Source organism: Dendrobates tinctorius, unplaced genomic scaffold, assembly GCF_039654945.1.
Source record: "Dendrobates tinctorius isolate UK_male_01 unplaced genomic scaffold, ASM3965494v1 ptg000070l, whole genome shotgun sequence".
Lineage (NCBI taxonomy): Eukaryota > Metazoa > Chordata > Amphibia > Anura > Dendrobatidae > Dendrobates > Dendrobates tinctorius.
In genome coordinates, this window is record NW_027361738.1 from 36,661,763 (window position 1) to 36,685,129 (window position 23,367).

Genomic DNA, 23,367 nt, shown 5'->3' on the forward strand with positions numbered 1-23,367 from the left:
AGTACTGTATGTCCACTTGGCACATATCCACTGTAGATCATTTGCAGTGATGAAATTTGCACGAGATTCTGCAGATTTACCGCAGATTTCACCGTTGCAATACAAAAAAATGAAATCCGGTTTAAAACCTTGAGAGCTCATTGAGACCTCTGTGATTTTCTCTATATGCAAAAAATAGTCTAAGCTTTATTAGTGTTGGATCAGATTTTCATCATCATTTGGTCATTAGCTTCGTCAGTTATTCTTGGATGCAAAAAAAACTGAAGGTTACAAGCTTTTTCTGTGAAACGGTCATTGAAAACTGGTGAGCGCATTGACGGCATCGGAGTGCTGTCTGATTTTTTTTTCACTTACCCATAGACTTGTATTGGCAAGTTTGATTTATGACTCGGATGATAATTGGTCATGTTGCCGTGATTTGGTGCGGACTACCTGGTCTGCAAAAATACCCGGATATGTTAACAGACCCATAGACTATAATAGGTATAATAGGTATGTGTTCTATCTAGGAATAATGCTGATAGAACTCATATGCGAAAAACTGACATCTGCATGAGCCTTTCATTGACATACTGTAGATATGAAATTTGCAATGCCTATCAATTTACACCGCAGACTTTCTTTGCAGCAGATTTCATAGGAATCTCATCCACAATGCTGCTACAATTATACACTACAATCAGATGAATAACATCTCATAAAATATGACCTTTATTGAATTTAATAAAATAAATAGATAACCTAAATACAAAAACAGAATAATCCAATGAAGGACCACATGACATATGCTGTAATCGTACTGTTGGTTGTTATCTATATTGTCAATGTTTTTGCTTCTCACAAGTTCTAGACTTAAACTAAACTGTTTGACCATTGTGACAGAGCAAAAAAAGTTCAAACTAGTACCCCCCCTGAAGAAGCTTGGGCGAAACATGCGTTGTTGCACAGAGGAACACAGACCACACTAGCTCTTGGCAATGCAACTACTTGTTTGCACTTTGCTTTGCGCTGTTATTATTGTCAAACAGTTTCTTAATAAAGAGTATGAGCTAGGTTTAACCTTGAACTTGTGAGTAATAAAAACATTGACAATATCGGTAATTACCAACAGTAGGATTAAAGCATATATCAAGCCGTCCTCTATTGGATTACTCTGTTTTTGTATTTATGTTATCTTTTTATTTTATTGAATTCAATATAGGTCATATTTTATGAAATGTTATACACCTGATTTATTCTTGATGGTAATTTCTATTAGAGGTGTTTCTCTGAATACATACAATTTTTTATATTATTATGCTCATTAGTCTTTGGTGTACAACAATACACTGCAGATGTTCCATCTATATGACCCATGTGAACATATCCTTATTTTACTATGCATGTGTACCTTAAACCAAAATTACTCATCAATGTAAGGAAATTACAACAGATAAAGCAAATAGAAAAGAACAATTCAGATATAAACTTACAATACAAAATCATGGCTGATCCCGGAAACCTCCAACCTCCATCCACTTCAGGTCAGCCGCGGAGCTCTGCCTATGGGCTTATTACAATTCCCTAACATAATGTAACAATGTCTGATTTATTCTACACATTCACGTAGATTAGCTGGAACAAATCTGACCACTGAGATCTTTTCTGTTCTTTATTTCCAGATTTTTATATTTGAAAATAACATCTTCTACAAAATGTATGCTGACAGCCGCCCCATTCGCTTGGTCTCCACTGGGAAAGAAGGAGTCATTTTTAACGGACTGAGTGACTGGCTTTATGAAGGTAGGACGAATCGTGTTGAAAAAATAGAGCCGTACGAATGATAGCTGACATTTTACCGTAATAAAACCATACATTAGGGCTCCAAACAACAACATTAAAGTCCTTCGGCCCTTCAGATGCCAATATCACTCCCATCTGAAATGTGGCAAAGGGCATTGATAGCATTTTTGTGACAGATCATTGTGTCTTGTTTCTCAAATTGCATCTGCAGTCAGCTTTCAGAAAGGTATGCATCACTTTCTGTGCCTGGAACATAAATAGGCCTTGTATTTTTGATGTATAGGGTGATGCATCAAGTCTAGCAAATGTGCATTTTGCTGTAAAATTGACATGAAGTGCAGTTTGTCTCCTGGTACCAGTAGATCAACCTACAGCATTTGCTTGCAGTTTTCCCTTTGTCAACCATTATTTTATACAAGCAAAATAGAAAAGCTTAGTAAAACGGTCTGTATATCACAGATCACACTCCCGTAATGGAGCAATTTGCCATTTAAAGACAAAATATGGTCTACGCTGAAATACTATGGAAGGTGGAAAGAGAAATGTTGGTAAAATTAAGATCCCCAAACACACCAGAGAAAAGTTAGGTGAACCCATTGTTTTCAGGAAGACCGGACATATATGGGGCCTTCAGACTCTACTGATCCTGCCCCACACGTAGTCTCCGGTCCTCAAAAGACCTACTTTCTTCACCCAATGGGCTACAAGAATTTTTTGAAGCAACCCCCATGCCCTGGAATTAAGTGCCTCAACACGTTCTTCCAAATTTGAAACGATCAAACACCACCTGAAAACTCATCTCATCACCTGCTGCCACCTCACTAACCCTGAGCTGCTTCAATCCCCTGACCTACTGTCTCCTTTCACATTACCCTATAGATTGTAAGCCCATGACAGCATCGTCCTCTCACCCTCTATACCAGTCTCTCAGTGTGTTAGTTTATGTATGTTACCCTTCTGAAATGTACAGCACCATGGAACTAATGGTGCCTTAAAGATAAATGTATGGGTATGTAGCACTCACCAATGTTTTAAAAATCCAGAAAACTTTATTCCAATCTAATAAAATTACAGCATGATAACATGTGGAACACTACAAAGCATGGACAACAGCTGTTTGGCGCCGAGCAGGTGCTTCTTCCTGGTATACATTGGTGAGTGCCGCATACGCATTCTTCTTTTCTATATTGAAAATTGATCATACTAAGTACCTTAGCTGAGAACCACCAATAAGGTTTTTGGTTAGTTCCAGTATCAACCCTCTCTGTTTGGACTATAAATAATAATGTTGGGAAATAAATAATCGGGTTGTGTTACTTCATTGTCAAATCATTTTATTCTCTCTGAAGATAGGCCACTGCCAAAGGTGGTGTTTTTTTGGTTTCTCTCTCTGCAAAACACTTGATCATTCAACTGGGCTATCATATCAAATCATGGATGTTTTGCTGTGTGTATTGTTTGCATCAGTGATCTCCAACCTGTGGCACCTCAGATGTTGGGAATTAACAACATTTGAAATCCCACGACATTAGGAGGGCTGCTGTGATGAGAAGGATATATTCAATTATGGCAGATTTGTTTTAGAAACTTTACAACCTAAATTTGGTTTCTGCATGATTTCTGTAAAGTAGTTATTAGATAAATCTGACATGTAGGTATACCATAACATTGAAGAGTTGCATGGTCTAGGGTCTGGACCAATGTAAATCTCCAATAGACCTTAGATAGGTTGCGTTATGAAGAAAGGATTTAAGTAGTCAAACTCACAGCCACATACATCTATATCCATTACTATGCTACAACTATAAAATGACGCAGAAAAATAGCTTGATGCAGAAAACTGTAACAGTACACAAGAACGGCCAAGGGATTTTCAACAAAATTACATAACTCAGTCTTTTTAATATATAATATCTAAGAAATTAGCTTCTTTCTCCACTTATAAGCCACTTCTTCCCATCCTCTGCCGTTTGGACTAATCAGTCACTCTAAAACATCTATTAAAATCCATCTTGGTTAAAACAAGCCAGCCTACCATTTCACCAAGGACAGAGATTACAGCTGCCTACGAGACTCTAGGAAGAGGGAAGTTGACAAAGGCAGGATCAGGGGGAGGCACCAGTACAGGCACACAGACCATGTTATTGCAACCTAGTGAGTGTTTATCTAATCTTAGAGCTGGATTCAGAGCTACACTGCTCGCTACTACTGCATTATGACCACCATGCTGCTTTATGTTGTCCTCCATGCTGCTGATGCATTAGTCTGTGTGTGGTACACGGGGAGAGAAGAGTCACTCATGTCTTCATGTACTGAACATAAAAGTAGCTAGTTTCCTCCGACTAGTTCAGAGATAACTGAAAATTAAAGATAAAGTATGGATAGGGGAAAACATTGGGGATAATGCAGGATGCAAGTCATATAGCGGCCAGGAGCATTGTTATTGCTCATGTATAGAAGCATGTCAATTTATTATAAAAATTCCCCTGAAATGGCGCTAGTACATTTTAACACAGTGCAAACCCTGGAAGGTTAAGGTTTGGTGCCAACTTTGCAGTTTTTGGTATCATGGTATTATGGTGGCGTCATGTTAGGAGATGCTAAATCTACACTGACTGTTTTATCTGGACACATTCTTTCATTTTCTAGTATCCTCACTCAATGAAGCCATTTTTATATTGAATATTATTTTACTTATCCCGAAATAACCCATGTGTGCTAAACTCGCTGGAAGATCAGTTCTTCAGTGAATGATAAGTAATGTCACAGTGTGACGTTAGACGAGAGCCAGATGCTCCTTGGACCCTGGGGTTTTGCTTTACTGATTGTCATTTCCATCCTGTTTTCTTCCTCATAAAACAGCATGACAGGATATCAAACACAACAGCATTGTGACTGTAGATATTGGCGGGCCGCTTCTAAGGTTACTTAACCTTTCCCGGACCCTTAGCTGAATTTCAATCATAGCTACTTGCAGATCTTTAACTGGAGATTTTTTAATTAGTATAGACTCCTGGGATCACAGATTATTTAGAATTTTACACCCATGTACTTGGCTACATTATATTTATGTGTTTTATCCCTGTAATGGCATATATAGTCAAGAAAAAAAATGACTTCCCCCTCCGCATCACGGCCTCTTCTCACAAAGTTGGCAGCATTCACATTACAAAGACTGAGTATTCAAACTGCTTATTCTACAAACACTTTGGCCCTGATTCATTATTGATTTTGTGCCTTTTTTTGTCTAGTTTTGTGTGCTTTGCGTCTTTTTTGCTTGCAACCAATTCATTATTTTATTTGCACCTTTATTAAGTCTATTTTTTTTTTAGCTCGGCTGTGTTCTTTAATTTTGCTTCTACTTTATTTTGTTTGAGTTTAGTGACTCCCGATGTTTTTGCCAAATTCATCAATTGCAATTTTTTAAAAAAAAGTTACAAACTTTGGTGCAATTTCACTCTATTCACTCCTGGTGTATTTTCGAGTATGCCAAAATTTTGGCACAATTTTTGCAACCTTTCGCAAAAGCAGTTCAAGACAAGAAAAAAATCCTTTGTCTGTGTGCCAAATTCATGAATTGCGTACCCAAATTTTGATGAATTTGGTAGTAAAAACTGCAACTAATACTATTAGACAAAAAAGGAAAGTGACTTAAAAAATTAAATTAATGAATTAGGGCTATAATTACCCAAGGTCATATTGCTGATCCTTGCAAAGCAATTACATTTATCTACAAATTTCCCAATTGCTGTTACTTTGTAAGGGCTCATGTAGATGTCCATGCAAATCGGTCCAAGCATGGATCGCTAATGCACAGACTGGGCACGGGTCTCCCTACCCGTGCTCCGATAACGAACTGAAATCCAGGGACGTCTGCCTGAGCGCTGAGATCTGTCTCCATATAATTATCTTATATTGACAAATCTGTTTCTAGAGGTGAAGGAATCTGTAAAAAAGACCTTTCTGATGTTGGTGCATGCACTCGTCATTTATAATTTATGCAAACAAAAATTAGCGAATGCCCAGTTACAGCAATATGTGGAGAAACAGTATAAGCTGTCTGATGTGATGGTATTTGGAGTGAAAAGAATCAGAGTGAATTTATTAAAGGGGTTATCCCAGAAACCTGGTATCGTATCAAACTCCCTGCAGTCTACTAACCTTTCCTAAATAACGCAGCCAAGTCATCAGCTGTCACTGGCTGGTTTCATACTTCTTCTGGCTCCTGCTCGGTGTGCAGTGGGTGGTCCTTCAATGCTGCCCACGAGACCTCTGTAAAATACATTTCCCACAACCCACTGCTTTGTCTCCAGACTTCCTGCTCTCCCATATGCACAGATAAGGGTGCTTTCACATTGCGTTCTGTGTCCCCATTGGGGTATATGGAGCGCCCCCCCCAGGGTAGTGGGAATACTCAGTACCGGGCCGCTTCTTAAAAGGGCAGTGTCACGGCAGCGGTGACCCAGTCCGTGGCCCTGGGCGTCCAATAAAAGGAGATATTTACAAGGGATTAAAGAGTTTGTAATAAATAGAGATGAGCGAGTATACTCGTCGCTCGGGTTTTCCCGAGCATGCTCGGGTGTCCTCCGAGTGTTTTAGCGTGCTCGGAGATTTAGTTTTCGTCATCTTATCTGCATGATTTGAGACTTGTAGATAGGCTGAATACATGTGGGAATTCCCTAACAAACAGGAATTCCACACATGTATTCAAACTGTCTAGCAGTCGCAAGTCGTGCAGATAAGATGACAAAAACTAAAACTCCGAGCACTCTAAAACACTCGGAGGACACCCGAGCATGCTCGGGAAAACTCGAGTAACGAGTATACTCGCTCATCACTAGTAATAAAGTGTTCATGACGCTACCTGTGGTTTCTGGTCAGAGGCGACCAGCGCTGCAGTGCAGATACTCTGGGACTGAGTGTCAGGAACACCGCACTGCACTTGCTCACTGAGCCAGGGCGCGTGTCCTGAGTACAAAGACTGTGCACAAAGATACCTGCAGAGCGAGCAGCAGTGGTGACAATGCATGCTCCAGGACCTGAATCACGTGACTGCTGGGGGCGTGGCCTAAGCTCCACAGAGCTAGGAGCTGCAGGGAAACTCCTAGAAGGGTAACTACAGGCCAATGTCAGGGTTAGGGTTAGGGTCATGGTTAGGGTTAGGGTCAGGGTTAGGGTTAGGGTTAGGGTTAGTAAAGTCATGGTTTGGGTTAGTGTGAGGGGCCACCTAATGTTGGAAAAAAACGCAAACGCGGTAAAAACGCACTAAAAACGCATACAAACGCATAAAAACGCTGCGTTTTTTTCATGCATGCTCATAAAAATGCTTGAAAAAAACGCAGCATTTGTATGCGTTTGTATGCGTTTTTTCAATGCATTTTTTTGCAGGAAAAACGCGCTGCAAAAAAAAGCAAGTGTGAAATTAGCCTAACACACACTTTTTTTTTTTTTTTTCTTCAGAGGAAAAAAAAACTGAAACGGTCAGTTATAGTGTCAGGAACACCGCACTGCACTTGCTCCCTCTCTTGCAGTGGTGACAATGCATGCTCCAGGACCTGAATCACGTGACTGCTGGGGGCGTGGCCTAAGCTCCACAGAGCTAGGAGCTGCAGGGAAACTCCTAGAAGGGTAACTACAGGCCAATGTTACCAAGGAGCATAGACAGAGACAGACACCAGATCAAGCCGGGTCAAGGCACGAGATAGCAGGACAGTACCAAAGGGCTTAGACAGAAAGAACAGTCAGGACGTAGCAATAGATCAGAAAACCAGAACAGGTAATAGACGGTACAATAGGGGTAAACTGTAACGGAGTAACGATAGCCAAGCCAGGAGGTCAGAACCAGAAAAGACAATGGTACCAAAAACGAGAGACGGAGTACAGAGTGAAGGAACAAGCCGGGTCATACTCGGGAAGCAAACAAACAATGCAGAGTACACACACACCAGGGGTCAGACACACCAGAATAGCAGTATAACTGACAGAGAATGCCAGTATGGAGCGAGCATAAATACCCCTCCCAGATCCAAAGAGAGGCCGGCAATGTTAACCCTGTCAGAACAGGACATTAACCATGACAGTACCCCCCTCTTAATGGGGGGCCACCAGACCCCCAGGTTTCTCAGGGTACCTGGCATGAAAAGCCGGCACCAGTCGATCAGCGTGCACCGAACTGGCCGGAACCCACGATCGATCCTCAACGGAATATCCCTTCCAATGGATAAGGTACTGAAGTCTCCGGCGCACCAACCGCGAATCAACGATGCGCCCTACCTCGTACTCCAGTTGACCCTCTACCAACACTGGTGGAGCCACGGATGAGGGATCTTCTCTAACTGTCCCCACAGGTTTTAATAGGGACCTGTGGAAGACGTTAGAGATTTTGAAGGAGGTGGGCAACTGTAATCTGTATGCCACCGGGTTGATCACCTCTACAATCTTGTATGGGCCAATAAATTTGGGGCCCAACTTCATAGAGGGTATTTTAAGTTTGATGTTACGAGTGGACAACCAGACTTTTTCCCCCACTGTCAACGCAGGAACCACCCCCCTCCTCCTGTCTGCAAAATGTTTGAACTTCTTCTGGGCTTTGGAGATGTTCCCCTGTACCTCCTTCCAGAGGGTTTTTAATTGTTGTACCATCCCCTCGGCACCAGGGCAATCCGAATCCATACGGGAAAATTCCCCAAACTGCGGAACAAACCCATAATTGACCAGAAATGGAGGCTTTCCGGTAGACTGATTAACCCCGACAGTTGAATGCAAATTCTGCCATGGGCAATACCTCAGACCAGTCTTCCTGTCTGGAGGAGGCCAGGCATCTCAGAATCTGCTCCAATGACTGGTTGGTGCGTTCCGTTTGTCCGTTAGATTCCGGGTGATAGGCAGAGGAGAATGACAACGTGACCCCCAACTTCATACAAAACGCTCTCCAAAACCTGGCCACAAATTGCACACCCCTGTCCGACACCACGTTCACAGGCACTCCATGCAGTCGAACAATGTGCTGTATAAACAAGCGAGCCAAGGTTTCAGCAGATGGTAACGCAGGTAATGGCACAAAGTGGGCTTGCTTAGAAAATCTATCAACCACTACCCATACCACTGAGTTGCCCTTGGAAGGTGGAAGGTTAGTGATAAAGTCCATGGACAGGTGTGTCCATGGTTTATCCGGAATTGGCAAAGGCACCAATTCCCCGGCCGGCCGGACCTGAGAGCTTTTAGAGCGCGCGCACACCCCACAAGTATTCACAAACCTTTTTATATCTCCAGCTTAGCATACAAATGGTTCTCCCGGAGTCTCATAAGCACCGTACGCAGATGATGCAAGTGTGACTGACTGTCCTCAGAGTAAATCAAGATGTCATCCAGGTAAATGACTACATAACGTCCAATCAAGTCAGAAAAAAAAACATTAATAAAGTTCTGAAAAACTGCAGGAGCATTAGTGAGGCCGAAGGGCATAACCAGGTTTTCAAACAGCCCCTCAGTTGTCAGGAACGCTGATTTCCATTCGTCCCCCTCCCGGATCCTTATAAGGTTATAAGCCCCTCGTAGATCGAGCTTAGAAAGCCATTTGGCCCCCGTGAGTTGATTGCATAGATCAGGAATCAACGGGAGAGGGTACGTGTTCTTAACAGTAATTTTGTTCAGTTCTCGAAAGTCGAGGCACGGTCGCAACCCACCATCTTTTTTCTTTACAAAGAAAAACCCCGCTGCCACGGGTGAGACCGAGGGCCGAATATGCCCCTTGCGAAGGCTTTCTTTAATGTACTCTTTCATAGCTTGGCGCTCAGGCCTGGACAAATTAAACAAAAGAGCCTTGGATAATTTGGCTCCAGGTACTAAATCAATAGCACAATCATAAGGTCTATGTGGTGGGAGCGCCTCGGCCTCGCTTTCGGAAAACACATCTTTAAGGTCTCTCAGGTACTCCGGAATACCCTCCAGACTGACAGATGACACAGATACAGATTTTATCGGATTGACAAAAGGAACCGGGTTACAACACAGACCATTATCATTACATCCCCAACGGGTGATCTCCCCCTTCACCCAATCAATAAGAGGATTGTGGCGTTGCAACCAGGGCATTCCCAATACCAGTCCTGCAGGCAGATTATTCATAATGAAACAACTTAAATTTTCCACATGAGTGGAACCCACTTTCATAGAAAAAACTTCAGACATAAAACAAATTCCATCCCGGGTAAGAGGGGATGAATCCACAGCCACAATTTTAACAGGGTCTTTTAACCTGACTGTCCCTATCTTATTAAGAGTCACAACTTGGGCATCAATCAGATTAATGGAGGAACCACAGTCAACAAAGGCGGTGGTCATAACAGGACCGCCAGCAATTTCCAATTCAACCTGGAGGACCATTTTTATACGTGAGAAAAAATGTACCTGGGAGTCTGGACAACCTCCTCGATTGTTGCCCAGACTCAGTCGTTTCTCTGAAGGTTTCTCTGAAGAAGGGCAGGAGGGACAATTCCTTTTCCAATGTCCAGAGGCTCCACAGTAAAAACATAGTAGGTTGTCTCTGCGGTGCCTTCTCTCTTTCTCCTTAACCGAGACTGACCCAACGTTCATGGGCTCAGATACGGGTGAAGTGTCACACAATTTGGGGTACAAGGGAGACTCTTGTTGCATCATTCCTCTAGCACGAAGTCTCCGGTCCATACGGACCGCCTGCATCATGGCGTCCCCCAGGGTATCAGGAGGTGGATGTAATGCCAGAACGTCCTGCAGATGGTCAGAAAGGCCCCTGCGAAACAACCCCCTCAGGGCGGCGTCATTCCAGGATACTTCGGCGGTCCAACGTCTAAACTCTGAGCAGAACCATTCAGCAGAGTGCCTCCCCTGTGTCACACTCATCACCATATCCTCTGCCAGACGCACTCTATCAGGCTCGTCATAAATGTGCCCCAGAGCCTCAAAGAACAAGTTCACTGACATACGTTCAGGAGCAGAGGAAGACAGAGAGAAAGCCCATGCTTGCGGAGCCCCCCGAAGTAGGGAAATAATGACCCCCACCCTCTGGAACTCATCCCCGGAGGAGCGAGGCCTTAGAGAAAAAAAAGCTTGCATCCTTCTCTGAAAGACCTGAACTCCTTTTTATCCCCTGAGAAGGGATCGGGCAATTTGACTGGAGATTCGGGAGATGCTAATGACTCATCGCTACCCCCAGAATTAGAAGCCCCTGCATCGACAGCCCCCTGCACAGTAACCACCAACTGTTGCTGGGTATGGGCCATCGTGAGCTGTTCCACATTGAGTTTATGGAACATTTGGGTCAGGTGCTTGACCTGATCAGCCAAGGCTTGTATGGGATCCATGAGGATAAGGCTGGTTTCACACTTGCGTTTTTTTTCGCGGTGTTTTAGTGCTAAATAGTGCATGCGGTTTTTTTTCCTATACTTTGCATGGGATGCGCTTATGTGCGCATACACATGCGTTTGTACGCGTTTTTCCGCGCATGCGTTTTTTTGCGGTATGCGCTCGGGCGCACAAAATGCATCCTGTTGCATTTTTTGGGCGTCCGACTTGCCTCAAAAAAACGCATGCGCGCGCAATGCGTTTTTTTACAGCAAGACACCCATTATAAGTCTATGGGTGCGCATATGTGCGCATTGGCATGCTTATGTATGCGTTTTTTTGCGCATGCGTTTTTTTTTTTACCATTAGTTGGACAATGGAATTTAGGGGTTTGGGTTAGAGTTAGGGTTAGTTAAGGGGGTTTAGGGTTAGGGTTAGTATGGTTTGGTTAAGGGTTAGGGTTAGGGTCAGGGTTAGGGTTAGGGTTAGTATGGTTTGGTTAAGGGTTAGGGTTAGGGTCAGGGTTAGGGTTAGGGTTAGTATGGTTTGGTTAAGGGTTAGGGTTAGGGTCATGGTTAGGGTTAGGGTTAGGGTTAGTAAAGTCATGGTTTGGGTTAGTGTGAGGGGCCACCTAATGTTGGAAAAAAACGCAAACGCGGTAAAAACGCACTAAAAACGCATACAAACGCATAAAAACGCTGCGTTTTTTTCATGCATGCTCATAAAAATGCTTGAAAAAAACGCAGCATTTGTATGCGTTTGTATGCGTTTTTTCAATGCATTTTTTTGCGGGAAAAACGCGCTGCAAAAAAAAGCAAGTGTGAAATTAGCCTAACACACACTTTTTTTTTTTTTTTTTCTTCAGAGGAAAAAAAAACTGAAACGGTCAGTTATAGTGTCAGGAACACCGCACTGCACTTGCTCCCTCTCTTGCAGTGGTGACAATGCATGCTCCAGGACCTGAATCACGTGACTGCTGGGGGCGTGGCCTAAGCTCCACAGAGCTAGGAGCTGCAGGGAAACTCCTAGAAGGGTAACTACAGGCCAATGTTACCAAGGAGCATAGACAGAGACAGACACCAGATCAAGCCGGGTCAAGGCACGAGATAGCAGGACAGTACCAAAGGGCTTAGACAGAAAGAACAGTCAGGACGTAGCAATAGATCAGAAAACCAGAACAGGTATTAGACGGTACAATAGGGGTAAACTGTAACGGAGTAACGATAGCCAAGCCAGGAGGTCAGAACCAGAAAAGACAATGGTACCAAAAACGAGAGACGGAGTACAGAGTGAAGGAACAAGCCGGGTCATACACGGGAAGCAAACAAACAATGCAGAGTACACGCACACCAGGGGTCAGACACACCAGAACAGCAGTATAACTGACAGAGAATGCCAGTATGGAGCGAGCATAAATACCCCTCCCAGATCCAAAGAGAGGCCGGCAATGTTAACCCTGTCAGAACAGGACATTAACCATGTCCTAACCATGACACTGAAGGTGTGATGCAGCAGAGTTGGAATTGCTCTCCACAGGCAGAGCTGTTGCCCCAGAGCAGTGGTTGGAATAAAGATGTTGTGTTTGATGATGATAGATGTAGTAGTGCTGAGTGAGTGTTTTAGAAAGAATTCAGAGGACACAGCTGGGTGCAGTTCCAAAGCTTTACTCACAGTTCTGGAGTGCACAGATGCTCGTTTGGTGCTGTGTCCTCCAGGTGAGGGGTCCAGGCAACTCCCAGGCATATGGAGAACACCTTTCCAGTACTCCCTTCAGTATGTGCCTTTCCTGGCCTTCTCACTGTGTTGCTTTCTCGCCTCTTCCTTCCCAACATCTCACAGTCAGTGTCCCAGGCTAGCAGCCGCGGATCTTGTCAGATAATGTCCTCACTGCGTTCCCTTGCTCCCTTATGGCTGCCTTTCTGGAGAAGATAACTGTGGCTCGTGGCTGAGGTACCTAAAGGTGCCTCTACCTCCAGCTTGCCAGCTGAGTCTGATGATTGTTCCACTGGACTAGGGGGCTGGTACCCCTCTGCGACCTGATCCCTCCACCCGATGTCCATCAGCGTGGAATGAGTGTGGAATGGTCGCTGCTCTGTGCCTCTAGGATCCTTTCCCTCTTTATGGAGCTTCCTTCTGTTCCTTTCCTTCCAGGCAACTCCTCTTACTAGGAGCTGCTCCACAAACATCAGTTCACCTCTTCCCCTACGGGAAGACTGTTCTAACTCTACTCTCCCACTCTGAACCTTCAAGCTCCACCCACCTCCCAACACCCTTTACTACCCGGCAGGGTTGAGATCCTCCTCCCATAGGGTCCATCCAGGGTGCCCTGCTGCTATAGGGTGTGTTTTAGGTGCAGGTGTTAGAGTATTGTTAGGTGCCCCCCACCTTACCTGGGAAGTGGAATACCACACCTCTGGATGAGGTGCAGTACCTCTGTGGTGAGTGAACCCTCAGGGGCGTCACACATACGTCTGAAACCCCCCACAAAACAGGATCCAGACTCCGGGCATATGCGCCGATGGGACCATAGACTGTAATAGTGACAGGAGAGTGAAGGTGTGGTGTGCTCTGCTATGAACTTTTTTCAGAGTGTAAGTGCATGGCAGAGAGTACATTTCTCTCTGCCATCACCATTACAGTCTATGGCCTCATCGGAGCATGCTTCCGGACCCCATTTTGCAGTATACGACAGTCCCTGTCACACCCTTACAGTGCAGTGATAATTTTCTGCCACACATAGCTCTTTGCATTTAGCTCTCATCTCACCAGAACCCCTTCTTCCACATGTCGTATAAGGAACACAGCACGTGCCCTGGTCAGTTGATACCAAAGTAGAACTTTTTCGGCTAAATGCAAAGTGCTATGTGTGGTGGTAAACTAACACTGCACATCACCCTGAAAACACCAATCCTGTTGTCAAACATGGTGGTGGCAGCATCATGCTGTGAGGATTCTTTTCTTCAGCAGGGACAGGTAAGCTGGTCAGAGTTGATGGGAAGATGGATGGAGCTTAATACAGGGCAATCCTGAAGGAAAACCTGTTGAATCTGCTACAGACTTGTGACTGAGACATAGGTTCACCTTAGAGCAGGACAACAACCCTAAATATACTGCCAGAGCCAGAGTCCAGAACATTGAGAATATGTGTCAAGACTTGAAAATTGCTGTTTACTGACGTCTCCATCCATGAATACAAACGCACGTCACAATTTTCAGATTTATATTGTCACAATAATACAAAAAACATGTATTATTTCCTTTCACGACACAAATATTTGCTACTTAGTGTTGGCATATCACATAAAATCCCAATATAATTAATTTAAATTTGTGGGCAGGGCTGCTAATCATCCAGAAGTCCCCAGTCTGTAAAAGTAAGGCACTATATTTGCCCTGTCCGTAAAACAAATGTAAGGCTTCACCGATTTTTTTTGAAGCTGCATAAATTTATACAGAATATTATGACTGTAATTATCATCATTTTACAGTTTCCAGTGAATTCAGCTGATGTCTTCATATCTGAATAATAGGCTATAGACACATATGACTTGTAATCCTAATGATTTATTATGGTTTTCCAATATGTCTGTAAAAATACTACATTTATCTGGCCAGGAAGGTGTTAAAAGCTGTTGTGATATGCAATAAATGAGCAGCTTTTCAATTACCAATACCTTCAAAGTTAATTTATTATTGTTTCAAATAAAAGCTTTTACCTATATAGTATAACTATACATTTACTACTATATCTAAATATTTCTTCTTTTAAAAACTAGACAAAAATAAATGTGGAAATAAAGTGCATTTAATATCGGAGGGATATGACAATCCAGTCTGTACCGATCAGACTATACGCAAGGCTCGCTGAACCACAGCAAAAAAGACAAAATAGAATGTTGTCTTGCTACTGCCACCATGTGGTTAAAATTGTGTGCTACATGTAGCTGTGCATTTTATTGTCTTGTGCATTGAAATTGTCAGATATTGTATAGTACTGTAACAAGAGCTATTCAAAAAGCAGCTTTTTTTAACATTTTGGTGCCTATAGTGCATTTGTCATTATGGATCCAGATTTCCATTGCTTTTGTTTCCAAGGTAAAAGCCTTTCATGCTCATCTCTTCAGCTCTTTGATGATAACAGTAACATAACCCCCTGCTGAAATTACTTCACTCATGTCTAAAGCTATAAATATAATATAGCTCATCCATCATACTCACCAGCTTTCATCCTGTGGACATTGATGCAGTGGTGTCAAGGTCCGAAGATGTTTACACAGTCCATATGTATGTGTGTGTATGTGTGTGTATATATATATATATATATATATATATATATATATACTAGATAGTGGCCCAATTCTAACGCATCGGGTATTCTAGAATATGTATGAGCTCAACCACTGTATCCCCCCACAGCCCAGGAGCTCCTCCACTGTATCCACCCACAGCCCAGGAGCTCCTCCACTGTATCCCCCCACAGCCCAGGAGCTTCTCCACTGTATCCACCCACAGCCCAGGAGCTCCTCCACTGAATCCACCCACAGCCCAGGAGCTCCTCCACTGTATCCCCCCACAGCCCAGGAGCTCCTCCACTGTATCCACCCACAGCCCAGGAGCTCCTCCACTGAATCCACCCACAGCCCAGGAGCTCCTCCACTGTATTCCCCCACAGCCCAGGAGCTCCTCCACTGTATCCACCCACAGCCCAGGAGCTCCTCCACTGTATCCACCCACAGCCCAGGAGCTCCTCCACTGTATCCACCCACAGCCCAGGGGCTCCTGTACTGTATCCACCCACAGCCCAGGAGCTCCTCCAGCCAGGCGTGACCAATCAGCGATGTGGGATTCCCATTACAAACAGAGAGACAGACAGACAGAATTAGATGATTATATAGTAGATATATATATACTGTATATGTATATATTTATTTTTTGTTTTACTCATTTATATAGCGCCATTAATTCCACAGTGCTTTACAGACATATATACTGTATATACACACATATACACATACACACACACAGTCATGGCTGAAAGTGTTGGCACCCTTGAAATTGTTCCAGAAAATGAAGTGTTTTTCCCAGAAAATGGTTGCGATTACCCATGTTTTGTTATACTCATCTGTATTTCCTTTATGAGTATTGGAACTACACAAAACTACAAAAAAACTGAGAAAAAAAAACAAATCGGACACAATTTCACAAGGGAAAAAAATGGGAAGGACAAAAATTGTTGGCACCCTCTACTTAATATTTGGTTGCACACCCATTGGAATAAATAACTGCAATCAGCCGCTTGCTATAACCATCTACAAGCTTCTAACACCTCTCAACAGGAATTTTGGGCCTCCCTTCTTTTGCAAACTGCTTCAGGTCTATTACTATGTCAGCTACAGATGGACTTTCTACCTCCAATAACAATTTTCCTGATGATCCTTCTTGTAAAACAAGAAAACAAGTTTTTGTAAATAAAAGTATAGCTGATAAATCGGTGGATGTTAATTTCCTGGATGTCATTTCTATGTGACGCCTCCGTTAATGACATCAATGTAGATGATGCAGCTTTTCAGTACATTTGGAATCAGACTTTCGGAAAGTAAATTCACTTTGTTACTGTTACCGCATAAGGCTTGAATAAAATGGACACATAACCTTTGAAACACTTGAAAAGTAATTTCGATTATAGTGATTGTGTATAAAGGAACAGGCAGAAATCTCGTATTTGTAGTCGAACTCGGGCTGTGCCGAGGGGCACAATGCTGTTTTATAACCATGGCACAGCAAAGGTAATTATTCTGGCAGATCTCTCAGGTACATTTTATAAGACAGTAGGTTAGTATAATAGATGCTTCACCCCAGGACCTATTCAGCTTTTCTTAAAAGAGTTTCTGGAAACAAAGTATACCATAATCCACTTCTGACAAATCTCAGAAATACAAGGTGCCCCTTCTATCAAACAGCAAGGTTCCACCGTGACCTAAAATACTGCAGTTGTTCAAAATGGGAGACAGCAACACAATTACTGTTCAAGCTTATGTCCTTGAGTAACATGGTCTTAGAGCAGATGTCATGCCGTAGAATGATTTTGTCAGTGCCAGTCTTCATTTAAAGCGGTCCTCCGCCTAAATTTAGTATGGAAAAAATCAGTAAATGTTGTGTCAGTTCCTTTAAAGGGGTTATCCAGGATTATTTATTTTTTTTAACCATCAACCTAAGAACTTACAATCTCTTCTGGCGATTCAGTGGATTCCACTAGCATCACATCTTCAGAACCACGACTTCTCTTTTACTCTCTTTCATTGATGGGGCATAACTGCGCCTAACTGCCATGTACAGTAAAATCCTGAGTGACAACCTCCTTCCCTCCACCAGGACAATAAAAATGGGTCAGGGCTGGGTTTTCCAGCAAGACAATGACCCAAAACATACAGCCAAGGCAACAAAGGAGTGGCCCAAAAAGAAGCATATTAAGGTCATGGAGAGACCTATCCAGTGTCCAGACCTTAATCCCATAGAAAACTTATGGAGGGAGCTGAAACTCCGAGTTGCCAAGTGACAGCCTCAAAATCTAAATAATTTAGAGATTATCTGCAAAGAGGAGTGGAGCAAAATTCCTCCTGACGTGTGCGCAAACCTCATCAGCCACCAAGTATTAAGTCTTGTTTGCCAGAGGGATCAAATACTTATTTCTCACTGCAAAATACAAATAAATGTATATAATTTATACACTGTGATTTTCTGGATTTTACTTTTGTTATTCTATCTCTCAATGTTAAAATTAGCCTACCCTTAAAATTATAGACTGTTCATGTCTTTGTCAGTGGGCAAACTTACAAAATCAACAAGGGATCAAATACTTATTTCCTCCATTGTATATTCTCCCTGCAGCCGTTCGCTTCCAGTCATTGGAGTGGTGCGGGGAAAGGTTACAGTCAACGCTCACCTTACTCTGAGTGCATTGTGATGATTCCCTGGCTCATTTATAGACCTCAATTCTGCAGCATATGTGTGTAGTGCAGGCAGTCAGTCAGCGTACCTGGGAGGGATTACAGCCATGCCCAATATATACATTTGCAGTTTATAATGGAGGTGACACAGTATGGCACTGCTACCTAGGCAGTACGTGCACGCTATAATGCTCATGAATACTTCCTACTTGGTACACAATATTATCATATTGGACAGTGACTCCAACAGTTTGCCATCCAGCATAAGTTCAGGCATTGTTGTTGTCACTCCACTTTCTATAACGGACTCAGAACCTTTTATGTTTTTTTTTTCAGGAGAGAATGACATTTTGGCAGCTTTTATTTACTCTGAAAAAAACTACAATTTTAAGATACCATCTTTAACCATGCAATATTTTGTTTTTTATATACAATGCCTTGCAAAAATATTCGGCCCCCTGGAACTTTTCAACCTTTTCGCACATATCATGCTTCAAACATAAAGATACCAAATGGAAATTTTTGGTGAAGAATCAACAAGTGGGACACAATTGTAAAGTTGAACAAAATTTATTGGTTATTTTAAATTTTTGTGGAAATTCAAAAATGGAAAAGTGGGGCGGGCAATATTATTCGGCCCCTTTAACTTAATACTTTGTTGGGCCACCTTTTGCTGCGATTACAGCTGCAAGTCGCTTGGGGTATTACTCTATCAGTTTTGTACATCGAGAGACTGAAATTCTTGCCCATTCTTCCTTGGCAAACAGCTTGAGCTCAGTGAGGTTTGATGGAGATCGTTTGTGAACAGCAGTTTTCAGCTCTTTCCACAGATTCTCGATTGTATTCAGGTCTGGACTCTGACTTGGCCATTCTAACACCTGGATATGTTTATTTGTGAATCATTCCATTGTAGATTTTGCTTTATGTTTGGGATCATTGTCTTGTTGGAAGACAAATCTGCATCCCAATCTCAGGTCTTTTGCAGACTCCAACAGGTTTTCTTCAAGAATGGTCCTGTATTTGGCTCCATTCATATTCCCATCAATTTTAACCATCTTCCCTGTCCCTGCTGAAGAAAAGCAGCCCCAAACCATGATGCTGCCACCACCATGTTTGACAGTGGGATGGTGTGTTCAGGGTGATGAGCTGTATCGCCTTTACGCCAAACATATCGTTTGGCATTGTTCGATTTTGGTTTCATCTGACCAGAGCACCTTCTTCCACATGTTTGGTGTGTCTCCCAGGTGGCTTGTTGCAAATTTTAAACAACACTTTTTATGAATATCTTTGAGAAATGGCTTTCTTTCTGCCACTCTTCCATAAAGGCCAGATTTGTGCAGTGTACGACTGATTGTTGTCCTATGGACAGACTGTCCCACTTCAGCTGTAGATCTCTGTTGTTCATCCAGAGTGATCATGGGCCTTTTGGTTGCATCTCTGAACAGTCTTCTCCTTGTTTGAGATGAAAGTTTAGAGGGACAGCCGGGTCTTGGTAGATTTACAGTGGTATGATACTCCTTCCATTTCAATATGATCGCTTGCATAGTGCTCCTTGGGATGTTTCAAGTTTGGAAAATCATTTTGTATCCAAATCCGGCTTTAAACTTCTCCACAACAGTATCATGGACCTGCCTGTTGTGTTCCTTGGTCTTCATGATGCTCTCTGTGCATCAAACAGAACTCTGAGTCTATCACAGAGCAGGTGCATTTATGCGGAGACTTGATTACACACAGGTGGATTATATTTATCATCATTAGTCATTTAGGACAACCCTGGATCATTCAGAGATCCACAATGAGCTTCTGGAGTGAGTTTGCTGCACTGAAAGTAAAGGGGCCGAATAATATTGCACGCCCCACTTTTCAGTTTTTAAATTTCCACAAAAATTTAAAATAACCAAAAAATTTCATTGTACTTCACAATTGTGTCCCACTTGTTGTTGATTCTTCACCAAAAATTTACATTTGGTATCTTTATGTTTGAAGCATGATATGTGGGAAAAGGTTGAAAAGTTCCAAGGGGCCAAATACTTTCGCAAGGCACTGTACTTTACGCTTTTTGCCCATAGCAACCAAAGTTCTGATCTTAAAATGCTGTGGTACACTGGTGGTCACAGACAAAAGATGGCCCCGTGCAGGAGCAATATATGGGCTCTTTACAGTCTAGTAGTTCATCATAATGCACAATTCCACATATATTGGAGTTGGAAATGGGCCCCCTTACCTCTTTGGTCCCTGTGCGCCTCACAGGTTGCACCAATGGTATGTCTGACCCTGCTCTGGTAATCATTCAGTGGGGATTGATTGATGTGAGCAGCAAAAACAGTTTTTTACAGTATTTAGATGCACCTGTAAGGCCACGTTCACACACGTATTCTGTCAGTATTGTATCTCAGTATTTGTAAGCCAAAATCAGTAGTGGGTGATAAATACAGAAGTGGAGACGTGTTTCTATTATACTTCTCCTCTGATTTTTCCACTTTTGCTTTGTCTTACAAATTCTGAGCTAAAGCACTCAACAAATACTCAACGTGTGCAGGTAACCTAAAATTACAAGGTCTGCTTTTCATAGCACGTGACACACTAAGGCTACGTTCCCACAATGAGCTTTTGGTGAGTTTTTTTTACTTTGCGTATTTTAAAAAATATATGTTTTACTTAAAGGGGTTGTTCACTACTAGGACGACCCTTTCTTAGACTAAATTTCATGCCCCGATAAAATAATAAAGCTTATACTCATCTCTCTGTGTCGGGACTCGCAGTCTTGGGGCTGTGAGGCGGTATCGTGACATGTGATTCTCAGTGCCCAATCAAAGTTGGCATCCCTGTCTGCGCCTTCAGACAAACTGCACATGATGAGGAAGTCCAGGCTGCAGCTGGTCCCTGGCTTCCTCATCATGTTCAGTTTGACTTAAGGTGGACACTGCACTGCATCACTGCCCCAGGGAGAGCGAGTGCCAACACTGTGGGAACGGCGCCGGCACGGGAGGTGAGCATAGGCTTTATTATTTTATCGGGGCTGACTATTTAGTTTAAGAAGGGGTTGTCCTAGTAGTGGACAACCCTTTTAATGGGTGCTAAAATGATGCAGAAAATCTGTAACATCAAAAAGTTACCAAAATCTCCTCGTGGGAGCATAGCCTAATAACACAAGAATTTTTTACAGTGGTCCATGGGAGAAAAACGTCACAAATTCCTTGATAAAAAAAAATTGCCGTGCCTAGAACATGCTGTGATTTTGCTAAAAAAAAATCGAAATTTAAACACAAAAACCCAAGTAAAGTGAAAAATGTCATTGTAGCGTTTGGTACTGCCTTAAAAAAGGACACACTTGGACATCCTTTAACCGCTTCCCGACCGCCCACAGTAGATAAACGTTGGCGCTTGCTGGGCTTTGTGCAGCGCTGACATTTATCTACTGTCGGCGGCTTTGTGCCCCCGGGACCCCCACATACCTTATAACGTGGGGATTCCGGTGCACAATGCATGCTGGGACCCCTGACGTCATCGAGACCTGATTGGATCAGGTCCTGATGACGTCAGCGTCACAGCAGCCAATGAGAGCGCTCGCTGGGAAAGCTGCTTGTTTCCCGGCGATCTCACTCATTGTAATGCGACTTCTCCTCTGATCTCACACTGACAGATGATCAGAGGTGAAGCAGTGTTACTATGTGACTAGATCGCTGCCTGGCACAGCTGATCGCTGCCTGGCACAGCTGTGCCAGGCAGCGATCTTGTCACACAGTAATGCTGCTTCTCCTCTGATCATCTGTCAGTGTGAGATCAGAGGAGAAGTCGCGTTACTATGTGCCAGGCAGCGATCTTGTCACATAGTAACGCTGTTTCTCCTCTGATCATCTGTCAGTGTGAGATCAGAGGAGAAGTGGCCTTACTATGAGTCAGATCGCAGGGCAGCGATCTTGTCACAAAAAGAAAAAAAAAAGCAAAGAAAAAAAAAGCAGGCACGCAGGTTAGGGTTAGGGCTAGGGCTAGGGCTAGGGTTAGGGCTAGGGCTAGGGCTAGGGTTAGGGCTAGGCTTAGAGCTAGGGCTAGGGCTGGGATTAGGGTTATGGGTGTGTTGGTGTTAGGTTTGTGGTTAGGGATATGGTTAGGGTTGGGATTAGGGTTAGGGGTGTGTTGGGGTTAGGGTTGGAATTAGAATTGGGGGTTTCCACTGTTTAGGTACATCAGGGGCTCTGTAAACGCAACATGACGCCCGCAGACCATTCCATCAATGTCTTCATTTCAGAACGTCACTACTTCCCTTCCGAGCCCCGACGTGTGCCCAAACAGTAGTTTTCTCCCACATATGGGGTACCAGCGTACTCAGGACAAATTGGACAACAACTGTTAGGGTCCAATTTCTCCTGTTACCCTTGTGAAAATAAAAATTGGGGGCTAAAAGATCATTTTTGTGGAAAAAAAATGATTTTTTTTATTTTCACGGCTCTACATTATAAACTTTAGTGAAACACTTGGGGTTCAAAGTGCTCACCACACATCTAGATAACTTCCTTGGGGGGGTCTAGTTTCCAAAATGGGGTCATTTGTGGGGGGTTTCCACTGTTTAGGTACATCAGGGGCTCTGCAAACGCGGCATGACACCCGCAGACCATTCCATCAAAGTCTGCATTTCAGAACATCACTACTTCCCTTCCAAGCCCCACCGTGTGCCAAAACAGTAGTTTTCTTCCACATATGGGGTATCAGCAAACTCAGGACAAATTGGACAACAACTTTTGGGGTCCAATTTCTCCTGTTACCCTTGTGAAAATAAAAATTGGGGGCTGAAAGGTCATTTTGTGGAAAAAAAATGATTTTTTTATTTTCATGGCTCTACGTTATAAAGTTCTGTGAAGCACTTGGGGGTTCAAAGTGTTCACAACACATCTAGAAAAGTTCTTTAAGGGGTCTAGTTTCCAAAATGGGGTCACTTGTGGGGGGTTTCCACTGTTTAGGTACATCAGAGGCTCTCCAAATGCGACATTGCATCCGATCTCAATTCCTGCCAATTCTGCATTGAAAAAGTCAAACGGCACTCCTTCCGTTCTGAGCTCTGCCGTGTGCTCAAACAGTGGTTTAGCCCCACATATGGGGTATTCGCGTATTCGGGAGAAATTGCACAAAAAATTTTGTGGTTCATTTTCTCTTTTTACACTTGTGAAAATAAAAAAAAATGGTTCTGAAGTAAAATGTTTGTGAAAAAAAGTTAAATGTTTATTTTTTCCTTCCACATTCCATTCATTCATGTGAAGCACCTGAAGGGTTAATAAACTTCTTGAATGTGGTTTTGAGTACATTGAGAGGTGAAGTTTTT

General features: G+C 43.0%; 1 protein-coding gene across 3 annotated transcripts in view; it reads left to right on the forward strand.

Annotated features, from left to right (window-relative positions):
- Positions 1-23,367, forward strand: part of DPP6 (dipeptidyl peptidase like 6) — a 1,805,197-nt gene that overhangs the window by 1,610,692 nt on the left and 171,138 nt on the right. For all 3 annotated transcript variants that reach the window (XM_073581572.1, XM_073581570.1, XM_073581571.1), the window contains exon 8: positions 1,662-1,782. In XM_073581572.1, coding sequence (XP_073437673.1) covers positions 1,662-1,782 — 121 coding nt within the window. The remainder of the gene's footprint in view (positions 1-1,661; positions 1,783-23,367) is intronic.